Source organism: Epinephelus lanceolatus, chromosome 21 (assembly GCF_041903045.1).
Source record: "Epinephelus lanceolatus isolate andai-2023 chromosome 21, ASM4190304v1, whole genome shotgun sequence".
NCBI classification, from domain to species: domain Eukaryota; kingdom Metazoa; phylum Chordata; class Actinopteri; order Perciformes; family Serranidae; genus Epinephelus; species Epinephelus lanceolatus.
Genome location: NC_135754.1, coordinates 23,843,116 through 23,868,384, shown reverse-complemented (window position 1 = coordinate 23,868,384; position 25,269 = coordinate 23,843,116). Strand labels below are relative to the sequence as shown.

At 41.0% G+C, this 25,269-nt stretch overlaps 2 protein-coding genes across 6 annotated transcripts in view; both read right to left on the bottom strand.

Moving 5' to 3' along the window:
* The window catches only part of kat6b (K(lysine) acetyltransferase 6B), a 28,716-nt gene extending 11,382 nt beyond the window's left edge, over positions 1–17,334 (bottom strand). Inside the window, exons 1-9 of one of the 4 annotated variants that reach the window (XM_033611713.2) lie at positions 17,072–17,334; positions 14,107–14,952; positions 9,312–9,420; positions 6,670–6,785; positions 6,370–6,451; positions 5,741–5,870; positions 3,374–4,335; positions 2,130–2,251; positions 79–191 (exon numbers count right to left, since the gene is read on the bottom strand). In XM_033611713.2, the coding sequence (XP_033467604.2) occupies positions 79–191; positions 2,130–2,251; positions 3,374–4,335; positions 5,741–5,870; positions 6,370–6,451; positions 6,670–6,785; positions 9,312–9,420; positions 14,107–14,724 (2,252 nt within the window). In that variant the 5' untranslated portion in view covers positions 14,725–14,952; positions 17,072–17,334. Of the gene's footprint in view, positions 1–78; positions 192–2,129; positions 2,252–3,373; positions 4,336–5,740; positions 5,871–6,369; positions 6,452–6,669; positions 6,786–9,311; positions 9,421–14,106; positions 14,953–15,390; positions 15,678–15,700; positions 15,884–17,071 lie in introns of those variants that run through there. The other 3 variants (XM_033611716.2, XM_033611714.2, XM_033611715.2) reach the window with 3 other exon arrangements.
* A 2,383-nt stretch (positions 17,335–19,717) lies between these two features.
* adkb (adenosine kinase b) overlaps positions 19,718–25,269 on the bottom strand; it is a 142,355-nt gene continuing 136,803 nt past the window's right edge. For both annotated transcript variants that reach the window (XM_078163212.1, XM_078163213.1), the window contains exons 10-11: positions 22,585–22,671; positions 19,718–22,267 (exon numbers count right to left, since the gene is read on the bottom strand). In XM_078163212.1, coding sequence (XP_078019338.1) covers positions 22,143–22,267; positions 22,585–22,671 — 212 coding nt within the window. In that variant the 3' untranslated portion in view covers positions 19,718–22,142. The remainder of the gene's footprint in view (positions 22,268–22,584; positions 22,672–25,269) is intronic.

Genomic DNA, 25,269 nt, shown 5'->3' with positions numbered 1-25,269 from the left:
TTAAAAGGACACTGAAATGAAATGCAACTCAAGTAACAAAGACACTGGACATTATTCGTCACGTAAAAGCAACATTACCTTGAATATTCAGGAGGGTAAGGCGACGAGTACCAGGTTTGAATCTCATACTTTCCAAATTCAATGAGGGCAGGGCATCGCACGGAGTCTGTGTTCATCAGAGATCCAGTTCTCTGTGAAAAGAGGGAATAAAAGCAAATGGATAAATGTGGTGACCCAGATAATTCAATCTCACAGTGTCTCTAATAACCAGTCCATAAAAATGATATTGTGACAAAATTCTCAAATCAAGATTGTGGCTCACAGTGCTCGTGTTTAAATGGAAGATAAATTCAGTCTGACCAAAATATGTCCCCGGTAAGATCTTAAATGCTCATTTTTCAACTGCTTTAGCTTCAGATCGACTGGCTTTTAGAATAGGGATACATTAAAAAACACATGGGATGGACATGAGTAATGTAAACTATGCAAGATTTTACATAAAAACTACGACTCATGCAGAAGTTCTCTCTCAATCATTTTCCCTTTTTTCTTCTTATTTAATGTACTCAAGATGTTTATGGGCGTATAGCCCCCAGCTAAAAACAGTGTACAGGTGATGTAAGGACCTTATAAAACGCAAGCGACCAGGTGCCAGACCATGAGCAGTACACATGCAAGAGGGAGCAACAAAAATTGTGAACACAGTGACAAAAAACGCAAATATTGCAAGGAAAAATCCAAAGTTCGTCCCAAAACGAGAGTAAATCTGGGGTTCCCTTTCACTTTCCCTGGCGAGCACTGAAGGACAGGATGGGGACGTAGAGCAATGCAGAGTTGGCCTGTTTTCTTTTGGACATGAAGGTGTCAGCAGTTAGCTTAGCTAGCTTGCTAAAGCTAAACACACAGCTAAAGCTTACAGTGTACGTGCTAGCAGTGGAGAGAGGAGGGGCCAAATTTGGATGCTGTGTTTACAAACAGTAACCGACAACTCATGCATATACCTTTAAGGGTGCCTCAGCCGGCATTATCTTGATTTACAGTAAATCAAGATAATGCCGGCTGAGGAACCTTTGTTACCCACTCCTACCCTTAACACATCAAACTGTCCAGTTACCCAAAAAACTAATGAACAGGAGAGAGAATCTGTAAAGGAAATAACTGAAGATGATTGTATGATATTTTGGGGGAGCCACACTAGGACTACAAACTGGAAGAACATGATAATATTTTGTAAAATTTTACACAAATAGGTTCTCAAGTACCAAACCAATTCTGGTGGTAGTGTGATTAATAAAAAACTTAAATAAATAAACATGAGGCTGCTATTTCCATATTTTTTGGGCTTGTGATTTTGGCAAGAGAAAATGAAAATATTTGGAAAAGAAGCTGACTGCTCTTTTGTTACATTATACCTGTGTAACTGTGTGGTTCAGCATAAATATCTCTTTCAAATTATTATTAAGTATTTTGGGTTCTACTAGAACACGTTTACATGCTTTAATGTTCAAAAAACACTTCATTTTCCTCATACTGTCTGTACTGGAACACCTGTCTGAAACGCTCTATTTTAGCACCTGTGTTTTTAAGCCGGGGTATCGGGTATCGTCATTGCATCTTAGGAATGACTGTATTGGCAAATAGCGGCACTTTCTACCAAGACAAATCACTAATTAAAGCTTGTTCCAGCAGGAATCAGATCCAAAAACACTGGCAACCAAGATTACATGTTTCCTTGACATTAGCATGTAGCTACATGTAGCAGGGTATGTCATGTAAACACTTGGAGTTGCATGCTTGGAGCAGATGACCATGTAAAGAAGTCTGACACAATCTTATGTCAGCTTTTCACAAAAGTAGGAAATTGTTGATGAAATACACTTTATCTTCAGTAAACTTTAAGAATATGACTTGAATATGTAAAATACTGCAAATATTTCACTACATAAATGTGTCTGTAAGATGTAAGATGTAGATATGTTATTGAAAGACCATGTTCCTGCACATGTTGCCCATGTCAACCCCGCTGTTTAATTTTAAATAATCAATAAAATTAAGTTGCAAACTGCTCAGTTAACCCTTAAATTCCTGTTGATGTGTAAGACGTTCAGCCCTTTCCCCGGTTTTCTCACCTGCACGGCGAGTTCCTGGACATGAGTGAACATCTCAATGTCCTCCTCTGTCACGTGGTCTCTGGACATGGCCGCAAAGTCTGCCTGGGCCTCCTGCTTCACACGCAGCTCCCCGTTGTGGCCTGTTACAGGCACAATAACAAAACATCAACACATCAGATAGCACATCAGCACCGGTCTGTTTGAAGCAGCCGTGGCTGAATAATCTCATAAATGCATTCTATGCAAATGTGCTTATACTGTGAGTGCTGCTGCTGAGCCTGTTTGAGGCCGTGTCTCTGAGGAATTTCATAATGTATCATCTTTGCATGTTTATATGAAAATCCCTAATGTAATGAAGTGAAACTAAATCACTCTAATTGCGTAACCGCTTTCATGTGCTTAGTCATCCACCAAGACAGTTTCCCATGAATGAAGAAGCAGATGCAGTGAAGGGAGCGAGTGTCGACATGAAAAGAAACTGATGTTGGAAAGCAGGCAGTAATTTTATGAAAGACATCAACACCATGACATAACCACCAAAACAAAAAACCATTATAAGTGGACGTGATGTGTCATTAACATATTTATGGAAATGTGCTGCTGGGCTAAGTAGTGTTTGTGCAGTATATTGTTTAAAACTGCTTGAGAGATATATCCATTTGTTTTTGCTGCGTGTTATTTCTTTAAACTGTGACTTCACCCCTGAAGACAGTGAAATGTAAGGGTTACTGCACTTCTGGCTATAATCATCATGTCAGCTCTGAGTCAACTTGGGTGGGTGAATCACTGGGTTGTATATGTCTAATGACCGCTGGAAGTGAGGTTGAGTGGAGACAGTGATTTCAAGAGTGAGGGTGGGATGAGGAAGAGCGCTGATGTGACTACAGCCTCTACTAGGTAGTGATCACAACGTGCGCACTACTGCAGAGGGGTCAAGGACAGAGCAAAGAGCAACATGAGGGAGTTAGTGGGCCATGCACTATGACAAAAAGCCAACGGGCGAGAGGATGGAAGCCACGTCAACTCCGCAGCCAAGTCAAAAAACGCAACGAAACTGGGTTAAGAAACTAAAAGAATTCAAATTAGGCAGAAGATTAGTAGTCTGTTAGAATGTTGAGGGTGTCTTTTCAAAGAAAAAAGATTAGCTCTAGTCTGGAAAAAAAATAAAAAAATAACTGCGAGTGTCAAGCTTTAAAAAAATAAAGAAGAAGCTTAAAGGTGTGGAGACGCAGGTCTTGGCTGGAGTTTCGAGCCTTGCTTACCATGATTATTCTCAGGCTTAATTCTTCCATCTGTCATGTCTCCCTTTCCTGGCGAGGGGGCTCCCTTCTGAGGGCTCACTTTATACCTCAGCCTGCCTAGTGTCCTGTGCTTTTTAAGGAAAGGGTTACGTTTGAAATGACTGACCATCTTAAATGGGTGTCCTCTGGGTCGGCCCGGCCCAGCAGATGTGGAGTGTAACCTATTTTTATTAAACTCGTTCTTTCCAAGGCGCTGGGGCCCCGTTATGGACGCATGGGGTGAATCCTGCTTATGGTGCATGCGCTTAGGCGGCGCGTAGCAAGGTAGTCTCTTTTTCCGCGACTGTCCCTGAGTAGTATAAATGTGAGAGAGTCCGTCAAATAGTCCCTTAAGTTGGCTGCTATTGCAGAGACTGCTCAGGGAAGGAACACTAGACTGGCTGGAGGAGCTCTGTGGCGAGTTAGCAGAGGTGGAGCTGCTGGAAACCTGCGAGGGCGGGCTAAGTCCCGGCAACGTGGGAGCGGGAGGAAGAGCAGAGGACGAGGGGGTTATCTTTTGAGTGGCGTCAGCAGCAAAGGCAAACGGCTCTGGTGGCTTGGACAGTTTGGGCGGACCCTTGTCTCTAGAGCTTAACTGTCTGGCGGGCGACTCTACGGCTACAGCTCGCGAGCGACGGCCCACGGGGGAGGGGGTAAAGAATTTGGAAAGCCCATCGATAAGCCCTTTGGTTTTCTTGTTAACGGTGAGTGTAGCTGGGGTGGAGGTGGGCGTGAGGGGGGGAGTGGTGGTGGGGGTGGAAGTGGTGAATTGGGTGGCGTCGACCGCACAACAGGGGTCTGCAACAGCCAATCTGTCTCTGGCGTCCTTCACAGATGCAGCATGACCAGATGAAGGTGTGGAACAGACGGTAATCTTTTGACCCCTACCAGGTGACCCCCTTCCTCCCAGTGCTACCATGGAGCCGTCACCACTGGTTACAGACCTGTGAAGACAAGAAATTGGTGTGGAAGGTCAGATCTCACTGCCAGATGTGGAGTGTAACTTTTATACAAATACTGTACTTACAGGCACAGTTCACCTGAAAATCAAAAATACATATTCTTCCTCTTACCAGTAGCGCTATTTATCAGTTTAGATTGTTTTGGTGCGAGCTGCCGAGAGTGAGTTTTCTTTCTACCAAACTACACCTGCCGACTGAATAGTTGCACAGAAGGAAGCATGCATCTACTCATGGACAAGAGGCTCATGCTCATGACAGTGCAAGTTGTAAACATCAATGGCGTCCTCCTTGGCTGAGCTGTAAGGTTAGCTAGCTCAGTGGTGCTAGGTGAACTAGTAGTAGATGCACACTTCCTTCTGCATGGTGATATGGTTGGTGGGTGTAGTTTGCTAGAAAGAAAATAGTTCCTTCATGAAACTGCTCACAACAAGGTCTGTGGATTATCTTGAATAACCAGGTCATGATTTCTGGAAAGAGACACTACTGTTAATTTTTTTAAATGTGCTTTTTGGCACTTTGCACACCACAAGCTGAGTGGCATCTATTTTTCATTATATTCAAGAGAAGGAAGACATCTCTACAGCTGATATCGCCAACACTCAGCAACTCACACCAAAACAATCTAGATCGTTAAATAGCACTACAGGTAAGAGGAAAAATATGTTTTTTTTTTAAATTTTGGAGTGAACTGTCCCTTTAAGCTCAAATTTTAGGTACGTGTATTACCATTTTATGCTGCTTTATGCTTCTACTCAACTAGTTCTTCTTACTCCATTGCATTTTTCTGACATGTAGAGTTACTTCACAGCTTAGGACTTTACAGGCAAAGCATGTTATCAACTACTAAAATATGATGCAATGCTATAGATAAACCTACCAACAAAATATTAAGTTGTTTAACTTCGCCTCAAACAGCTACACTGCTTACACATTCATGCATCAACTATATTAAAAATCAAACAGTGTAATGTATTATAAATTGTTGCTTCTTTAACTCTTAATTTCTGCGTGAGTACAAGTGTTTCTTGGAAGAAACTGACGCAGTTTGAATCCAAAAAACTGTGAAGTTTAATTGCGCCTCAGTAAATAAACACTAAATGATTTTGAAAAGATTTCACTGTTGTTTTTATTACTTATTGTTTGGTTGGTGTGTTCTTAGTCTCTGTAAAGGATAATTCTAGTTTATTACAACATATTTTAGTAGTTTTGACCATAACCTTTGACTGGTATGATAACATTGGGCTCACCAAAGTAAATGCGCAGCACACAGCAATGTTTTTCAGCAGCGTTGCCAGATTTTAGCAATTAACTGAGAATACAACGTTATTATTACCAATACACCTTTAACAAATTGAAACTGCTAATATTCAGATTATTGCACACTTACATTCTTTGTTTGAGCTTATTTCTGGGCCTTCCGATTGGCTTTGCATATCGACGTTTGATCTGATCGGCTTTCTTGTGCAGCAGTTTCTTCCCATTCTCCTTCGGCCTGCACACTTGGCAGATCCAGGTACCTGGAGGGTGTCCAAACACAGAGAGTACCGTTTGAGTGGGTTCATCAATTCAGAGGACATACAGTACATTCATTTGAAACATTTCCTTTAATACCGAGAGCTGGCGAGAATCCCGCCAGCTCACAATGACAATCAATTACTCAGCACAAAGCGAAAATCCATAAGAAAAACATTGGGTCAATTCTCTGTCCAGTGAAATAGACTTCGTGTCAGCTTGTTGAGCAAAGCTATGTGACTTGTATGAATTGCCTGCCAAATGTCCTACTACAGTACGTGCGCCATCATTACAAGCCTCGCTGTAGGGTCAGTACTGTAATCCAGAGATAGCGAATCTCCCCGGGGATGCTGGAATAATTTGATATGCATGCAAAGCTTCTAATAAGCCATCGCTGCCTCTCTGTGTGCTGAGTGACAGCCCCAAACGGCCGTCTGTGAAGAAAAGGCTTTGAATTGACAGCAGAGAGGGAAACAGAGAAGCCAGACAGTGTAAACACCTCACCTTTTGGCATTCTTGAAAGCGGCGGGTCGCAGCATTCCATGTGAAAGCCCCGATCACATGAATCGCAGAATAGCATCTCATCCTGAAAGGGAACAGCAGGCATGTGTAAGGGATGTCCCTGTTGCATACATGTTAACACCCCCCCGTCATTTAAAGTCTTTTGGAAAAATAAGCACAAGAGGGGCTTTTCAAATCTGAGGGAAACCAACAAATCCTCAGGGATGCACAAAATGGGATCTACCTCCAAGCCAACGACACAGATAATGGTGTGTGTTAAAATGTATGCAACATTATACTTACAGCATTTTTCCCCTGTATTCGACAGGAGCTGCAGGTTTTGCATTCAATACACTGCCATCGTAATCTCTTCACATTTGAGGTTAATTCGGGGGAAAACTTCAGACATGATGGATGCCCTTCAGGAGCAATCGAAAATACATATTAGCCTGACACATTTTTCACCAGCGTTGACACACACAGCTAGAGACAAGGCTTTCCATTTATTCACACTGTAAGGTTAAATATTAACACATTACATCATCAAAAACAATGCCGGGGCCTGTGTGTCCGCAACACTTATTTTCCCCTAGCCACAAGTTGTGTCTAAAAACAGTATGATCAAACATCTGAGCTGCTAATTACAGATAATTTGATCTTAATGAGGCAGAAACAGTAGCAGCACTCATTCTAATGGAAGCCGATCCATGAAAGTCATGTAAAAGCTTGCCTTCACCCTCACCCGGCTCCCTCTCATGGTTGTAAAACAGCTGTTTTACAGTGAGAGCACAATTTGTGTACACTACGAGCGGTTAATGAAAACCACCTCGACACTACTTAGTCAAATTTGAGCTATAAAAATGTCACCAGGAGAACAATTCCTTACGGCATTTAAAATAATTGTTCAAACATAAATGACTCCTTGGCAGAGGTAATTTTATGGGGGGTTAGCAGTTTTGTCTGGAACAAAAGAACAGTAAAGGAAATGCCACCAATCTGCAGCGGGAAAAGGGTTGATCTTTGATCCGCTGTGCCTAGCGCACTCTATAAGAAGAATTTGAATTGAGCGAAAATGACTTGGGCGATTTCAGATTCTAATGGCCACTTATAGAGCATCTGCCCTTCTTGAGCCCGCTGAGGGTTGCAAGCAATTTGTATCCCTTCAGCCACTCAATTTGAACATTGTTCTTCCAATAAATCCCTTAAAGGGAAGTGAAAAATGTGGAGCAAGAATGTGACATCTGCCTAACCGATGCTGAGAACTGCTGCTGCTACCAGCGTCGGGTGACACTCTAATAAGCTGTATATTGTCAGATAATACAAGAGAGATAGCTTTGATAAATCTGGTTGTATAATGTTATTGCAGGCAATTTTGAAAATCTATCAGCAGGAGTGCTTTGTGGAAAAATTGGATTTGGAAGATTTTTGCATCAGTGTGATTATGGACAGATAAAACAGACAATTTCACTTGGTTTTATAAACATTTGGACAAATAAATGTCCAAAAAATGCAAAATATCATTAGAGCTGGGTATTTAAAAAAAAAAAAAAAAACAGTACTCTTAAAGTGATACCAATACCAATGTAGTATTTAATTTGAGACATTTATTTTCTACCTTATTCAATAAATGGAAGCATTTACTTATGTAAAAAAACCACAAGATGCCACAGGTGTGTAGTACAGCCATACTTTTGAATGTTTTGGTGGCATGTCAGCACACTGAACTTAACTTAACCACACCAAAGACCATATAGGTTGTAGCTGATGTGGTAGTGGGCCAGTCACGTCACATTAAATCTATTCACAACTGCGGTGAGTGGATGCAAGCAAAACCATAACAATATATATATTTTTTTATAAATTGAATGCAGGTATAGCTTGACTGGAGAAGTTTTGATACTGCTTGGTTTATTTCAGTCGATACCTTTAAGGTATTGGGTACCGAAAAACAGCCCTACACATCATGCTATAACTCCATAGCAATACAATAATTGCAAATATAACTCTATTGTGATATTAAATTACCATAAGAGATGGAATAGAAGATGTAATCTAGATCACCCACCTCTACTTGCTGCTATTTTTAAGTCACCATTTCTTACTAAGAAAGGGTATTAATGTAATATTACTGCCACAAAATTACAATGATATAAGTTTATGTCTTTACATGCTGTAGAAATATTGTGGTCCAAATTATTTCAAGCAAATTTAAGTTAAAAACTAGCAAGATTTCGCTTTATACGTTTTAAGAGTTTTGTCTGATTTAATGCAGAACAAAGTAACACAGTAACCCTGCACTTAAAGGAGCTGTATGTGACAATTAGAGCATTAATATAGCAGCAAACCGCTTTTGCTATATAAAGATTTAGTGCAATAATGGCAACCTGAGCAGAGAGAAGTCACGCTACCTCTGTGTATGTTGGCACCTGCATGTTAGTGCATGTGAGTCCCTGTGAGTGTATCTCACTGGCTAGTTCATCTGTGCTCTGCACTGTACTCATACAGAGGTTACAACTGATATTGGAACAGGGCTGTTGCGAAAGCATAGCGCTCACCCTCTTGTTTTCCCTCAGGTTAGCAATGTTAGCCCCACCAGCACTGTTGCTGTTGTTAGCCCTGTTAATGGGGTTAGCACTGTTAGCTGCCACCTCTATGTTGAGAACTAAGTGCAGTCAATTCCACCCCAGACTGTGAATGATAGATATGCTCCCAATGTCACATACAGCTCCTTTAACACACTATTATAATATTTTACATGGGATTTTGCATATGTTCCCTAATGTGATGTATACTGAATAACTGCCTTTAATGAGTCTAACTATATCGGCCACCTCTATTCCCAACATGCATGGACACTGTTGCACATGAGCCTTTGCTGACATACTACCAGCTCTGTCCAGACTACAGTATGTTGTATGCTTGTAAGAACATCCAAGGCGACTTACCACTGCTCCCACAGTCTGCACAGGACAGCAGCTCTTCTGGCCGCTTGTCCCGATTTGACTCTTTCGTTCCAAGACAGAAACTGCATATTGGGATGGGGTCGACCCGGAGCTGGGTGGGAACACAAACAGAGACAAACTGTTTAAAAAACAGAAACGGGCACAGGCTGTGTATGAAGTGGCTGAAAAAGCCTGTTTGTTTTCGGATGTTTTATCATGTCGGGATTTCTGAGATCACTGTGGACTTATTGCTAGCTAATGCAGGATGATAACGCCAGTGTGTGATTTAATGAAATGGCCACGGAAATATGAACTACAAGCATAAGCTCAGAGAATGAAAAAAAAAAAAAAAGGAGTTCTCACAGACCAGGAATGAATAATAAATGAGTCTCATCCTCAGAGATATTGAGATCCACCTCCTTTATCCATTACATCTGAATGGGTAAGTGATCTTAGTAATCATAGTTTAAGGGCTTAATCCAATTCTTGAAGCTTGCACTCCAGTCTGAAAGGATTAACCAGCATGTAATCAAATTACCTCAATAATAAAACATGCTCCCATTGTTGCTGCCATGATCCACTGTAAATGTTGCAAGTCTCAGAACAAACACTCATTTAAGGGCTTACGGTTAAGTTCAGAAGAAGTAAAATATGAGCTCAAGGTTTAAGAGGATTTCCCCATTGATCACTCGCAATGAAGAGAGGCTCGCTTCACACAGAGGAAACTGGAAAAGACTTAGTGTCATCTCCTCGTAGAACGGCCAGTCAGAATCAGACCAATCTCTGGCTGAAATCACGACCCACGTTGACACAACATGGCTCTCACAAGGTGTCCCTTTAAATATGAGATCACATACACAAGTCTCTAGAGGAGCATCAAACACACTGCTGCCTCCTTCCTTGCTTAAGATGAAGTTCTTAACGGAAAATAATACTCACAGGGTGTGACCATAAATAACCCACCTCATCATCAGTTTACACACTAAGTCCTCGTCAATTGACTGGAGCTTTGAAGGGCACTCTGGGGATGCCCATAATTAGTTCCTGGTTTCTATGACGCAGATCAGCATCCTGACCTCAACAAAATCTGCAACCTCCAAATCACTATCGGTCCCGACCTCCTTCTGACCCACAGCTAAATTACGGTACTTTTTTTCCCTTTTACATTAGTCAACAAACACAAGACAGGAGCATCCTTTTCAACCTGCCACAGCATCCAAACAAACCCCAGGGGGAAATGCAGCAAGGACACAGCAGGGATTTGGTCATTGTTCCTGGCTGTTGTATCAATTAGTTGTTACGGAGAGGGGAAGCAGTTTACTGCCACATCAATGATTACTCTATTTTCCAACCTGCCAGGTCAATATTTGAAAGTGGGCACTGGCATTAGAAGCTGCTCATACAGCTGTGATTATGGACGTAAAAACAGTGAAATGCTACTGTGTGATGAGGCTGCACCTGTAGAGTGCAACTCTGTGGCTCAGAGCTAATCGGTGATTGTGGTATTGTTTCGTTTAACAGAAGACAAATAATGTAATGATTGCTTAGATTGACGTTGGGCAGGTCTGCAATGGCAAACAATGTTGCTGAACAGGCCTGGTGGTGAGCAGGTATGTGGGTGATTTGTCAACTAGTCGATTAAACTTTGCTACATGTAAATTAGCACCAGCCACCAGTCAAAGGCTGGTGAAATATGCAAGTCGCTGCTAGATCTGCTTTACTCACCAGCCATTGGTAATCGCTGGTAGATTTTGGAATCCACCAGCCACAGTGGCAGGTGGACACAAAAGTTAATTTCCAACGTTGGTTGCTACCCTTGGTAGTTGACACCAGGAATACTAGTCGGTTAAATCTATTATTAAAACTATTATTACTTTATGCAACTGCAATCCCCCAATGAAAATGCCTAAATATATATTTTCCTAAAGAATATTGTTGTTAATATATTGTTAACTTTTATTTGGTGAGTTGTTGTCATGTTTTGTAGGATATGTGCTATGTTCAAAAGACATGATGCAAAGTCTGCTGCATTTAATATATGATTTTGTTACTGAAAAATGTGTTTTAAGATTTCAAGTAAAGTACACGGTATATTTTGTGGACAATGTTTAACATTAAAGTGCTTTACATTAATTTTGACTGTTTTATGAGGGTATTCCTACTTTTAGACGACTCGACTAGTCTAAACTTCAACTTCACTTTAAACATCTGGGAAACTAGTCCTAAGTAACATCCCTAAATGAAACTATTCTTCATAATTCAAATGGACATAACTATTGCTAATAAAGTTATAAATGGTTTAGGTCACGTATCAAGCTAAAATGCTAAACATACTCTGCTTTCAGCTTCTCAAATGTGCTGATTTTTGTGTTTATATTGTAATAAATTGATTTTTAATCTGTTGGTTGGACAACAGACTCAGTTTGAAGAATGTTTTTACTATATTCAGACATCACATGGACTACACGAATTGTAAAGATCAATTAATAATGAAAACAATTGCTAAGTAGTTGCAGCCCTACTTTTGTTTACTGGACTCCACAAAGTCTGTCCATTTAGCGCTTATCAAATCCCATTCGCCCAGAGCAGAGATACATGGAGAAAGATTATTATTTTGCCCTTGATCACAAGCTGTTCTATGCTATCATTGCTTAAGGATGCAGCCAAACAAGGCCTCAGTGTTGTGGCTATAACTTCTTGTTTATGTACAAAAAGTGTGTTTGATTTTTTTATCATTTAATATCATCATAATATCAATGAATAAACAATTTTCTTGAGAGCCTTCAAACTCAGATTTGGGGCTAACAAACATCATAGATATGATTTATACAAGAGAATTATAGATACAAGCAAGAACATTAATGTAAAGAGATTGAAATTAATAAGACATCAGTGCTAATATGCAGCCTGTGCATACTGCTGATGAAATGCTCAGTGCTGATAGGCAAGCTTTTTTTTTTTCTTTTTTTTTTTTTTTTAATAAGACTTCACTTCATAACACAGTCTCCGCTGACTGAGCTATGAAGTCTAATCCAGGAACTGGAGAATTAATTTCCATCAGGAATATTCTCAGGCCTGGTGATTAAAACCAATAGCAATTTGCAATCTGCACAGCACAAAAAAAAAAATGCGAAAAATAGAGAAACAAACACAGCTGAAGAGATGCTGATGATTTACTTGGGGATTCTAAATTAAGTACATTACAGGAAATTATGCTGCTTCAAAAGAGCAGGCTGTCCTGAGTGAGGGGGTGGGGTCCTATTAGAAAACTGCTGGTAGAGAGAGAGAGAGAGCTCAAGTGGTTGCATAACGCAGCAAGGGAAAAAAACTCATTCCTTGCCTTTGTTCCTGCCAGAGTCTCTTCAGAATCTAATAAACTCTAAACCAAGACTGCTCTTTTTTACCTCAAAGTATCTCTTATTCTCAACACACACACACACACACACACACACACACACACTTCAACAACTGAACAGGCAGAGATGTCTCATCCTTTGAAGTGAACGGTAAACCTGGACTGGGCTAGGTGATGTCATCAGGCTGGGAGCAATAGGTTGAAATGTTCTAAATGGAAAACAGCAGGCCCTCCTCAGTTATGAGAACCATCGCAGGACACTGTGTCTCTAAACAGTTCTCAGTTTCACTTTTGGCCTGACCACAGACACAGTCACAGTTGTGGCTGCAGTATCAAGGTGTCGCTTCCTGATTATTCACTGTGAAACTGGTGGGGAGCAGGGTGACATCTCTATAGCCTGATGCTGCTAGCCGCTTCAGCTGCATAACTTGTGCATAAGCTATTAGACCGCACTTCATCTTGACACACCATCTGCAAAAAACCCTCACGACAAACTATCTAAATGACTGTACACTGCACTTTAGGGCCATGCAATGAAAACTATTTTCCATGAAACACTTTTCCTGTGCTTGACAGTGTCTTAAAATTGCAAAGCGAGTACAAAAGTGCTGTAATTTTATAGACTTTTGTCTACAGTGTGTGTTATAGCTAAGTGCCAGTAATAGAGACACAATCTCTGCAAACTATAAACCAGCCCTGAGGTGCCAAAAGCAGCAGAAACAATGCGACCTGGAAGTTTGTTTATATGGTTTTATTTCCTCTCTGGGGCATCTCTGTTAGCAAAAAGGTCACACCAGCTGCATGCAGCCTGAGAATATTCTGTCCTACCACACAGCTGCCATTTCTCAGCGCTATTTGTGACGGCTAGTTTCGGCTTGTGCCCTTGTAAATAACCGAAAAGAAATACCCCAAATCTGTTCTCTAATGCTTTGCTACTCACAAGACAGCCAGCCACATCCCTTAAGGTCATTAGGCTAGAGTTACATAACCTGTGGGAAGCCTACAGCAGACTGCCTACCACACACTGTCAGCATGACTTTCTGATTATCCAAGCTCTCATATTATGAAGACCAACAGCAACACAGCCCCAAAGGGACACGCTCTAGATGGCGTTGTTTCTGACCTGCCAAGCTGGGGTTGCAAAGATTAAAACCACAATCATAAAATTCCTATTAAGCAAATGCTGCTCAGTGGTGGCCCAAACTTTCAAACTTCCTCCTTGGTAATGACATCATGGAAATGCCAGCGTTTACCCTCCAAAACAAGTCTTAAGTTCTCGCGAAACAAAGCTTCCCTACATGTGAGGGCTGGGTAAGGGGTTGAAATCAATAACACATTACTAACAAGAATATTTAGGCAGACATGTTGTGGCCTTGTGGCTATGACAGACCCAAGTCCAGGGTGACATGCAGGGTGAGAATGCAGAGGCCAAGGTGTGTGTACCTGGTCTCGCTCGTGAGGGAGGAGTGTCACTGATGACAGGACCAAGGGGGAAGCACTTGGACACCTGGAGCCCCTTCCCTCCGCACTGCCATGGCTGAGCTTATACCGCGGGCCATTCTTTAGCAACCTGCCATTGTTGACTGACCGCTTGGCCGCCAGTCGTAACCTCTGCCGGAAAGCAGGGTTATCGACAATGTTTGAGAGGTCGTCCTGGTTCCTCAGGTACCTCTCAATGTTCTTTAGCGAGGAGCCATGGGTATCATCCAGGCCCTCGATGGCCCTCTTAAGTATTTTATTCCAATCAATATGGCGCAGATCGCTTGAATTCCATATAGATTCCTTTGATGGCACAGACACATTTGCAGGCGGGATTGATCCAACCCTCCCGGGATTCCCTGGGTCCTTGTAGGAGGCGCTCCCCTTATTTGTAACCTTGAGAATAGAGCCATCGTGAACACTTAATTCCAACTGCTCAAGGACGGTCTTCTTGTCCAGTCCATGCGATGTGGCCACCGCATGACAGATCCTCTCCTCCGAGGGCCTCTGCTTTTGCCTTTTGATTTTCTGTATTGCTTCGAGAATCCACTCCGTGTACAGAGGGTTTGCAAGTTTTACCATGATTGAACAATTAGACTCACAAAAATGTGATCCATAAAGATTCCCCCTTTCTGCTGCTGAACACTGGGTACATCCACATCCTTAACAAGGTCAAAAAGTTATGTTCCACGCCTGCATCCACATCTCAATCCTGGGGTGTGTGACGTAAAAGTTGAGGAAAAGTTGGCACAAGTAAATTCCACAACGGTAGCTGACCTGGAGGTTTATTTATTTAATCCCAGCTCAATTCTAAAAGAAGGAAACAAAATATGGTCAAATACATGTGTAAAATACAACCTCCCCTTTAATTATTTCCTTATAGTCACATTCACAAGCTATTTTACAACATATTGGACATAAAGACGAAAGCAGAGGAATGCAGGACGTTAAAAATGTGTTAAAACATGAGAAACAGATGGATAAAAACAGATGAAGGAGCTGTCATGGTTGCTAAAGAAATTCGAGTGACTTAATCCACAGTCTGACACCATAATCCACACACCAAACCAGATGTCCATTTCAAAAGAGACTATTTTCGTGAAAGTAATAAGTTTTAACAGTATGACAGGTTGCTAGAAACTTCTACTGACTTCTGGGAAAGTACAGTCTGGTTGACACGTACATATTTTCAAATTCCCTTCGCCATTAACAAAAAAAAAAAAAAAAAAAAAAACCCAACAAGTTCACCTTTATTTCTGCAGCACGCAGTTTTCCCAAAATGTCACCGTAACATTTCACACACAAACTGCTTTAAAAAACAACACACAAAACAAGGAAGATGGTATCAGACGTAAAGTTTAACCGTTACTTGTCCGCACGCGACTTTTGACAGCTCGACGTCCGCAGCGACGAACCGATCAGCGCGAGCCTCTCATGACAGATGTATAATCAATGTTCACTTCCTGACAGCTGCCGTTACGACGCTCGAGGCACGTCCGCAAACAACTGCGCGAGCCGTTTAACGACGGAGGGAACCGGTAATAACTACGTGACAAACCTAGAGTTGTGTTCCGCTGAGTTGAGCTGATAAATGACAGTGTTGCCAGCATTACTGATGTCACCTAAACAGTCGCCATTTTGTTACAATGTTGTAGTTTACATGAATCCGACATGACGCTGATTACAATCCAATGGAGTCTCATTAAACCTTACCTACACTAATGTGCCCTCCCTAGCAACTTCAATATTGGCTGTAAAGACAAGATCCGATTTCTGGTTTGATAAAGCACATGTCAATCTTTATGTATGAGCTCACTCTAAGAGGCACGGCACTGGCTGTATGATCTGTCACTTCACTCAATTGACCCGCCTCTTAAGGTGCCTTCAGTGATGAATTGATATCATTTACCTCCAGCGCTCATAATGTCGGAACTTACAGCTCCAACCGCGGCGACGGGACATTACTAAGTCATAAATACGCTATAACGGGCGTGAACTGCTCGAGTAACGATTAAACGGGATAAATATTTAACCTCATTTGCAAAGCGTTTAACGCCGGCCCACCTTTACTTAGATTCCTCCTTGAAACAGTTGGTTACACTTGAAAGTGATTTGGAACATTTTAGACTTTAATTGGCTGTTTGTTAAATCTATCATTTGTTTGCATAAAGCTGCGGCGCTGATTTAAAGTGGCACACGTTTAATATTTTCAATAAAAATCAGCTTCCAGGTAGCATATTCAAGACTCCTGCAGGCTAAATGTGTCTAAGCTATCGCCTTTTCCTTCCCCCTTCCTCTTTATCTTCCTCCCCTTTTCATTATTTCCCCGAGAGGAGCCGTAATTCTCCTGATATTTAACGTTTAAACTGTGTGACGTTCAATTGGCGGCGATAAATAAACCTTCCGTTAAGCTACAAAAAAAAGTAGCTTCGCTTCCAACGTCTTCGCCAGGCGGTGTTATAAACGTCCTGTGTTGCGCTGTGCAATGATGGCATGACCTCTTTATCACCATTAACTATCAAATATCTCCAATGAGGGAAAATAGTGAGCCCTGGAGGGGGGAAAAAAGACGTTCAGGGGGGAATACAAGTTAACACGACTGCCGGGAGAGTAGCTCCTTCATCACTGCTTCTCAATTATGTATCGCTAGTTTCTTTAGCTCCCATTTCTCAGCTTCAGCTCCGCTCTCGTTTTCCATATTTTATTAGGAAATGATACACACAGCCTCCTCGGGATTTTTCCACATCGTTTTTTTGTGTTAGATGTTACGCAAAAAAGCGACCTACCTATGTAATGTGTCGCCGCCGTGGGCGAGAAGACACAACAAATTCCAAGTTTCATGCAAGGATGAACATATAAGTAGTATGAAAGAAGAGATATTAAAAAAAACGAGGGCACAGTGTAGCGTAAATATTTGCTGGTAGTTTACCTCTTCAAGTTTTTCCCCCCCTCGGATACTCCTCTTCATTATCGGGGAAACGTCGAAGGATACATGTGCGGCGACATATCCGAGCGATTTCGTGGGATTTGATCTCTTGAAACGAAGGCTGAAAAGCTTGCGCCGAGACATGGAGAGGACCTGATAACAACTAATTGAAAGGTTAATCTACATAGCAGCCTGTGACAAAGTGGTACCCTCCCCCTTCTTCTTCTTCCACTGTAGACATCCCTACTTCAGTGTAGTGAGCGGACCGTCGCCCCTTTAGTGCGCTCCTACAATGATATTGTCAATTTCACTTTTTTCCCCCCTCCATCAACACATCCACTGATCGAGCCAAGTGGGACATTTTTAACACCTCACATTTTAGGGGGGTTGGATTAGCTTCACTTTTATGTCATATTAACATTTATCCCCCATGGGCATTTTTAACTTCCACTGATGTGCAGTGAGTGATATCAAATGTAAATCTGACATAAACACATATTTTATTTGAAAATGAACCACTCCTCGCACTGTCCAACACCACCCAGGGCAGTATAGGATATCATACACTAACACCATAATCTGCTAATTAACTCGCCCAAGGAAGAGCAATAGTTGTTAGCAATAATGTACATCATTAAATTTTCAGTCTTTAGATTTGGCGCTCCCCCCCCTTCGCTCAGTCTTCGGCAGCATTAGAAATGCAGGAAAGCTCATTTTTCATGCAGTAATACAGATGTAATTAGAGAGATAATTGGTAACTTCCCATCAGATTCTAAACATAGTGTACTGTACAGGCGGCTTCAAATGAAAACATTTAACCCTTGTAGGAAAAAAAGACATATTTGATGTGTAATTTGATTTGCATTCATTTAATTCACGTGTTAATAGTCTTGTCATTAAGCTTCTTATTACCTTCTATTGACCTCATTGATGTTTGCTATTTACCTGCGTGCCTTTTCCCCATTTATAGTGCTTATATCACTCAGAGTCTTGCTGCCATTCAGTCCTTGACATTTATTTCAGTCTATTCACTGATAATTTGTTGTAAACAAGCACAAATAAAATTCATTGAGGCGCCCGCTGTAAAATCCTGTTAAACCAGGTGCAATGGGAATAAAAAGGGGTTTGGTTTTCCTTGCGTTCAGGACTGGTGTCACGATGGAGGCACTGACCAAACCTGCCTGTGTCTGGTTATAATGAATGCCACCCTGGGCCCCAGCAGGTCCTCCACTGCTGCATGGGTCCAGGGATAATTTGAATTGGAGCATGTGCCATTGCAATCTGCCCATCCCCCTCCTCAATCCCTGCCAACTGCCACACTGGTGTTCACAAACACTGCTGCCCATCTGCGGGGCAAAACACTGGCCAGGGCCCCAGTTACTCCTTTGCCTGCATTCAGAAAAATATATTCTGGCTGTGAACTCACTTTTGTAAGCGGATATCACAAAGTCAAGTTTTCCCTCACTTCAAAGTCGTTAACAGCGTATTTAACTCAAAACTGTGAATGAAAAGAGATTGTGTATATTGCTGCTATACAATAAAACTGGCGTTAAAGATTTTCAAAAGGCCTCGGGCTCAGTAGATTACAAAACACTAAGCATAGTATAGTAAAATGTAAATTAAATGCACACATTTAACGTTTGATTTTCAACCCCTTGCATTCATTGAGCAAAGCAAAAGTTTACCAGGAAAAGTGAGAAAAGTATGTTTAGTAGTTTCCTTATTGTGGCAGGCATTCTCATTACTTGATCATGGCTCCCTCTTTTTGTGTTTGTGTTTTGCCATCTGTCATCTTGAGAAGCAAATGAACCAGCTGCCATGGAGTGTGATCTTGCCCAATCAGAAATGTGGTCCTTTTCAAAGCGCATCTGTGTGAAACCTTAAAAAATGCTGATGAAAAAAAAGTGTCTCAAAGTTGTTAATAACATTTTGGCTGGTGAATGTTTTCACCTAGATGCCCCTGATTAGCATAAATGCATAAACTATGCCTCATTAGAGGAAAAGGAGCTCTTGTGCAGGGAGTGTAGAAACTGGATTCCTCCTGTCATGCTCAGAGAAAATAAAAGAAAATATGATGTAACAGGTTGTTCTAGGGGAACAAAAAATGTTATTCTCAATCACACTTTTTTGTAGAACAGATGAGTGTTGAATTGTTTTCCACAAAACACTTGAGACACTGCCCAACACTTCTGCTGGCCCACAGTCAGTGGGAGGGGAGGGGAGGGGCCTCCCTCTGATCCTCGTCTCCAACCCCCAGCGACAGCACAGCTGGGTACGAAGGATCAGCCTAATTTTCAGGTCCCTCTAATGATCGCCACGAAGAGCAACCACTAATCCCTTAACTGAGAAAAATGATCTCCTGTAGCCCTGCAGTGCAGCTCCAGACCCCGAGAGTCCAGTTAGGACCCAACAAGCATGAGTGGGGGTGACTGAGCGGAGCCAGGACACCAGGCTGGTCCTGGTCCCCCCCTCCTCCTCCTCCTCAGTCCCCTCCATAATGGAGGGTGTTGAGCTGTCCAAAAGTGATTAGCATGAGGGAGCCTCTGGCTGATTAAATGATGGGGAGATACACAAACCCTGTTGTTGCATTTTGGGTTTTGGGTATATTTAAAGAAATTTCAACAAATCTTATAAGTCGAAACGTACTTTGTTTTAGTATAGGGGTATCTCAGTAGGATGAGCGTGATATATTTTATTTGCAATATTACAACAAAAAAATCTTAGCAGTTTTGTCTCATTATATACCATCACTTTTGGAAATGTAATCCCAAAGAATAAAGCCCCAGCCATAAATTCTTAAAGGAGCAGTTCATGCCAAAATCAAAAATACATATTTTTCCTCTTACTTGTAGCGCTGTTCAGTCTAGACTGGTTTGGTGTGAGCTGTTGAGTGTTGGAACTAGATGGCACTCGGCTTGTGGTGCTCAAAGCGCCCAAAAAATCCATTTTAAAAACTCGACAGCAATGTCTCATTCCAGAAATCATGACTTGGTTACTCAAGATAATCCACAGACGTTGTTGTGAGCAGTTTCATATTCAACTGTTTTCTTTGTACAGAACTACATCCGCCAATGGTATTACTGTGCCGAAGGAAGCAACGCATTCTCACTCGTCAAATATCTGCGCTTGATCAGTGGCCCTACACGTCACACTATGACACTCTAGGTATCCCTCCAATGTCACATTTGGCAGCTCATGGACAACGTGTCAATTTACGCTTGTTACATGCAGCGTGTTGTCTTAAAATAAACTTCCATTTTCACAGGAAATGTACAGTTTCTGCTTGTTAAATGCACAGAGTCTCTTTTCTGAATAGACTTAGAACGCAGGTAAAAAACGTAGGTTTGGGCAACAAAAGCACGTGATTAGGTTTAGAAATAAAAGTCACAGTTTGGCTTTGTTACTAATGTACTTACTAATAACTTACTAATGTATCGTCATGTGACACACATCACTGGCATAGTACGCTTTACATATTAACACACTACACGATTCTTAAAATAACTCAGGTGACTTTTGGTTCCACACAGGACACAGCGGACTCCCGGGTGAAAGTCCAGAGTTGGTTTGGCCCATTCACCAACCCTTCTACTGCCCCTCTGCAGACTTTACTCTTTATACTAAGGCAGCTGCTCTAAGGGTCAAAAAATGCAGCTGCCCGATGTGTCTCATATCTCCACTAAAGGGTGCCTCAGTGTGTTGGTATCTGACTCGTCTTTGACGAGTTGGGAGTGAGATTGGGCTGAAGGAAGCATGCATCTACTGCTAGCTCACCTAGCACCACTGAGCTAGCTAACGTTACAGCTCATCTGAGACGGACGACATTAATGTTTACATTTCATTTAGATGCAAGCTTGCTTCTGTGTGGTGATACACAGAAGCAAGCTGATAGAAAGAAAATAGTTCTGACATGAAACTGCTCACAACAAGGTCTGTGGATTATCTTGAGTAACCGGGTCTTGATATCTGGAAAGAGACATTATATTAATTGGCTCTTTCAGCACCACAAGCCGAGCGCCATCTAGTTTCAATACACTTGAGAGAACGCAGACATCTCCAGAGCCTGTATCTCCAACAATTGGCAACTCACACCAGAACAATCTAGATTGATAAACAGCACCACAGGTAAGAGGAAACATATTTATGATGATTTTGGTGTGAACTGTCCCTTTAAAGGAATACTCAACTGAAAATGCACTATATTTAACAGTATGTAGTATCACAACATTCACCCTCTGCAGGCTTGAAAGAAGTCTTTAAGAAGTTTGTAGCTTCATGAAGGATGGCACTCATGGGTTACACTACTACAATCAGTACCTCTGTGGCACACTGTTGCCTGCTCATAGCTCAGAATCTCCAGCTCAGCGTAATTAGCAATTTATTGGCAAATTTGTTTGGAAAATATTCAGCATGAGAATCGGCGGATTATGCAACAGGAATGGTTTGAGAAGTTTCTGTCAATATTTTTTGGCAAACCCCTTTGGGTCACCATTAAAAATTGATCACAACTTCTGTGACTCAAAGCCAAATACAGCTGACGTACAGGAGCAAACAAACTTTTCAGAGCCACATGTCCACAGAAACTTTTCAATTCTATCCTGCAGGATAATGCACTTTTCCACCATTGATCCATTTTTTCAGTATCATTGCAACAATCGTCGCTTTGCAAACAAATCAATAAATACAGCACGTGCAGCCAAGAATCAGAGCTATGAGGAGCTCTGTTGTGGAGATCTTGAGTGTTTGAAACATGCAGAACATATAGATCAATGGTGGAGACGTGGTGCTGATACATTTTCAGGCCTACAGGCGTTGAGTTTTTGATACTCAAAAGATAGATTTTCAGTGGAATGCCCCTTTAAACAACCAGTTTATTCCAATATTTGATACTAGCACATTATGTGAATTGTATTAAAACATTTGAGCTGCTTATTCGAGCTTGATGAAATATTCAAGCTGCAGCACTTAGTCCCATGCAGTCAGTCATTGTAAATAGAAAAAATGTACACAAAATCCCAAAGCATACATATACAAGTATCTTGTGGAAAAGACGAGTGTGCAGTGCTTGGATGCATCAGTGAAAGTCGGGCTTCTCTGGGAAGGTGCATCCGACCCGTTGGATGATGACGTTGGCGGCGTAGTGTCCAGCCCGGATACACTCCTCCAACGGATGCTCTTGGATCAACGCATAGAGGAATCCTGGGAAGACAGAAGAGCAGAAGTCAACCTTTAACCCTCCATCACCTCTAAATTGTTTGGGGAGCAGCATTAATATGAGTCAGGTACTAATGGTTTCTGGAAGAAAGGGACAATGCTGGTTCATCCTCAACAGGACCCAAATGATGACTGTTTTATGTGGTGCTATGATCAGCTCATACCGAGTGAAAACAGCAGGCTAAATGTCACGCTCATATAATCTGGAGGCATTACTACATTACATAGTTGGCCGGTATCAAAGGTTAATTGGGATTGTACACAGAAATCAAGCTGTGTAGAGGGTGATTTTCGTGCTGTACCTCCCACAAAGGCGTCTCCAGCTCCGTTAGTGTCCACAATATCGTTTTGATCGATGTCCACAACTGGGAACATGACCGCCTTCTCACCTGTGGTCAGGAAACAAGACAGTCATTAATTTAAGTTGAGCACCAGTTTTTCTTTTCCTCTTTCCTCTTTTCCTTCCTTCCTATAGCTGCCCGTGATCACAGTTTTAAACACACGGTTAATATTGTAAAATAGTCGCAGTTGCACCAAAACTAAGCCAAAACGTTAGTTTGTTTGTGTTATTGTGTGATTTTGATGTTTAGCTCAACTACGACCAAGGTTAATCAGCTCCCATGTTCAGTGAAGTAAACTAACTGTTTTTCTTCATGGAGTCTGGCTTTGAAGACATAACTTTCACCTTCAGTTCAGCCCCTCATCAAAAAGGGCCTTTCTATTTGGATGGTACTGAGCATAAGACTTTGTAATCAATGTTTTGATATATTTTTGCTGTTGTAACCTATGGCTTAAAATCATCAAGACTTTCCCCCCATTTCTGGATTCTTTGTTCACTGGAGGCATGCGAGAAAATCAAAATTTTCTTCATGATTTCAACTTAACACGTGAGTAATTTCTATACAAATTGTCATTTAGGGGTGAGGTATTCCCTTAAAATAACTCAACACTGACTTTTGTTTTTACACAGGACCTGAACAGCTGTCTCATGGGTGAAAGTCCTGTGTTTGTTCAACCAATTCACATCACGGCCTCCTCATATTCAGACTTTGCTGCTCTTTATACTCTGTCACAGAGAGGTCGCTGCCTAACAACAACATAAATAGGGGTCTTATTAAGCTGTGCGTACAAATAATACAGTTTACAATTTATAATACAACAAAATAACACAATTAACAGTTAAAGAAGTAAAAGATAGTCTTAAAGGAAGTCAACATTAAACATTTAGCTTCGGTAAGACAGGAAACTTCACTTAGCATCATTATGGTCACCAAAGCGGAATATCTACTTGCAGTATTTAAAGTGAGGGAACTATGAACCACACAAGCTTTGATTCAAAACACATTAAGTCTAAAAATAAAAAAAAAAATCCAATGTATGAATCTGAAATGATACAGTGGTGCAAAACTCTCATTTACTTTCTCATAAGGCTACTAATGATTATCGTTTTTAGCCACGCTAACTGACCCTAACTTATCCTCTCGCACCACCATGAGGTTGATGTTTGTAGTTTTGAGTGAAATGTCTCAACAACTTTTGGATGGGTTGTGGTTATTTTTGGGACAGACCACAGTTACCCCCTCAGGATGAATTGTAATAACGTTGTTGATCCCTTAACTTCATCACTGATTAAAACATTTTACTTGTCCAATACTGGTTTACAACCAAATACCTGACAAACAAAGGACGTTGCCATCAGCCTTGGCTGTACTTTTAGTGATGATTAGCAGATGTTATCATGCTAAGATGCTAATATGCTAAACCAAGGTGGTGAACATAGTAAACATTAATGACTGGTTTTGGAAATTAGCTTCAGCTACACAAACGTGTTCAACACATCGGACACTGCTTCTGCAACTGCCAATGTTTCTCTGTACTCGTCCCTTACAAGTGAACTGAACTTAACATCAGCATGTTAGCATCGTCACTCTGAGAATGTTAGCATGCTGATTTTAGCATTTAGCTCAAAGCCGCCACACAGAGTCGCTACCATGGCCATAGACTCTTATCTTATCTTTCTGGATAAATCTTTCGGTCTACCAAATGTCAAAAATAGTGATAACAAGTTCCCAGAGCCCATGGCTGTTTATTTTGTTCAACTAACAGCTGAAAATACAAATATAGGCTATTAATATACAAATATCCATAATAAAGAAGCAGCAGCAGCAAATCCTAGCATCTGAGAAGCTGTTTTTAGTGGATGTTTGCTTTATAAATTACATAAAGTAAACAATTTAATATGAAAATTGTTCTTTTCTGTCTGTAGACAAATTGACATTTAACTATTTTTTCAGTACAAATTACTATAATAATAATTATAATAACAATAACAATAATAATAATAATAATAATAATAATAATAATAATGATGATGACGATAATAATGACAAACATAATGATGATAATAATATTAGTAGGACTTATATAGCACCTTTCAAGGTGCCCTAGGCTGCTTTACAGAGTAAGAAATAAAAAGATAAACAAATGCATAAGCAAAATAGAAATGGGGAAAAAAGCAACAAAACAAAACAAAGAAAAAAACAGAATTTTTAAACGTTAAATTAAGGGACACTTCTGTATAATAAATAATACAACGTCCTGCAGTGGCTTGAATAAATGCTCCAAAAGCAACAGATGATCCAATTCAACATCTCCAAAGCTTTAGGTGCACGCTCTTATAAATTAAAAACAATGCAAGAACAGTTGCTGTAAGTCCTTTCAGTTCAAAATGGAATCCATTAAATGAGGGCCTCTTTATTATCTTTAGTGGATTATATTGCTTCAATTATCAGTAGCATATGCACTTCAAAGGGACTTTCAGTTTAAAGGAGAGGGGGGAAAAAAAGAAACAAAAAATCTACCAGATGACAAAGTCTCGAGGTGTAGAGTGACATTAAATCAGCAACTTATGTCAGAACAATCTAAACCACACACACAATCTTCAAACAATCCGAGGGCTCTGGTGCCGACATGAACCTTCAAAAAGG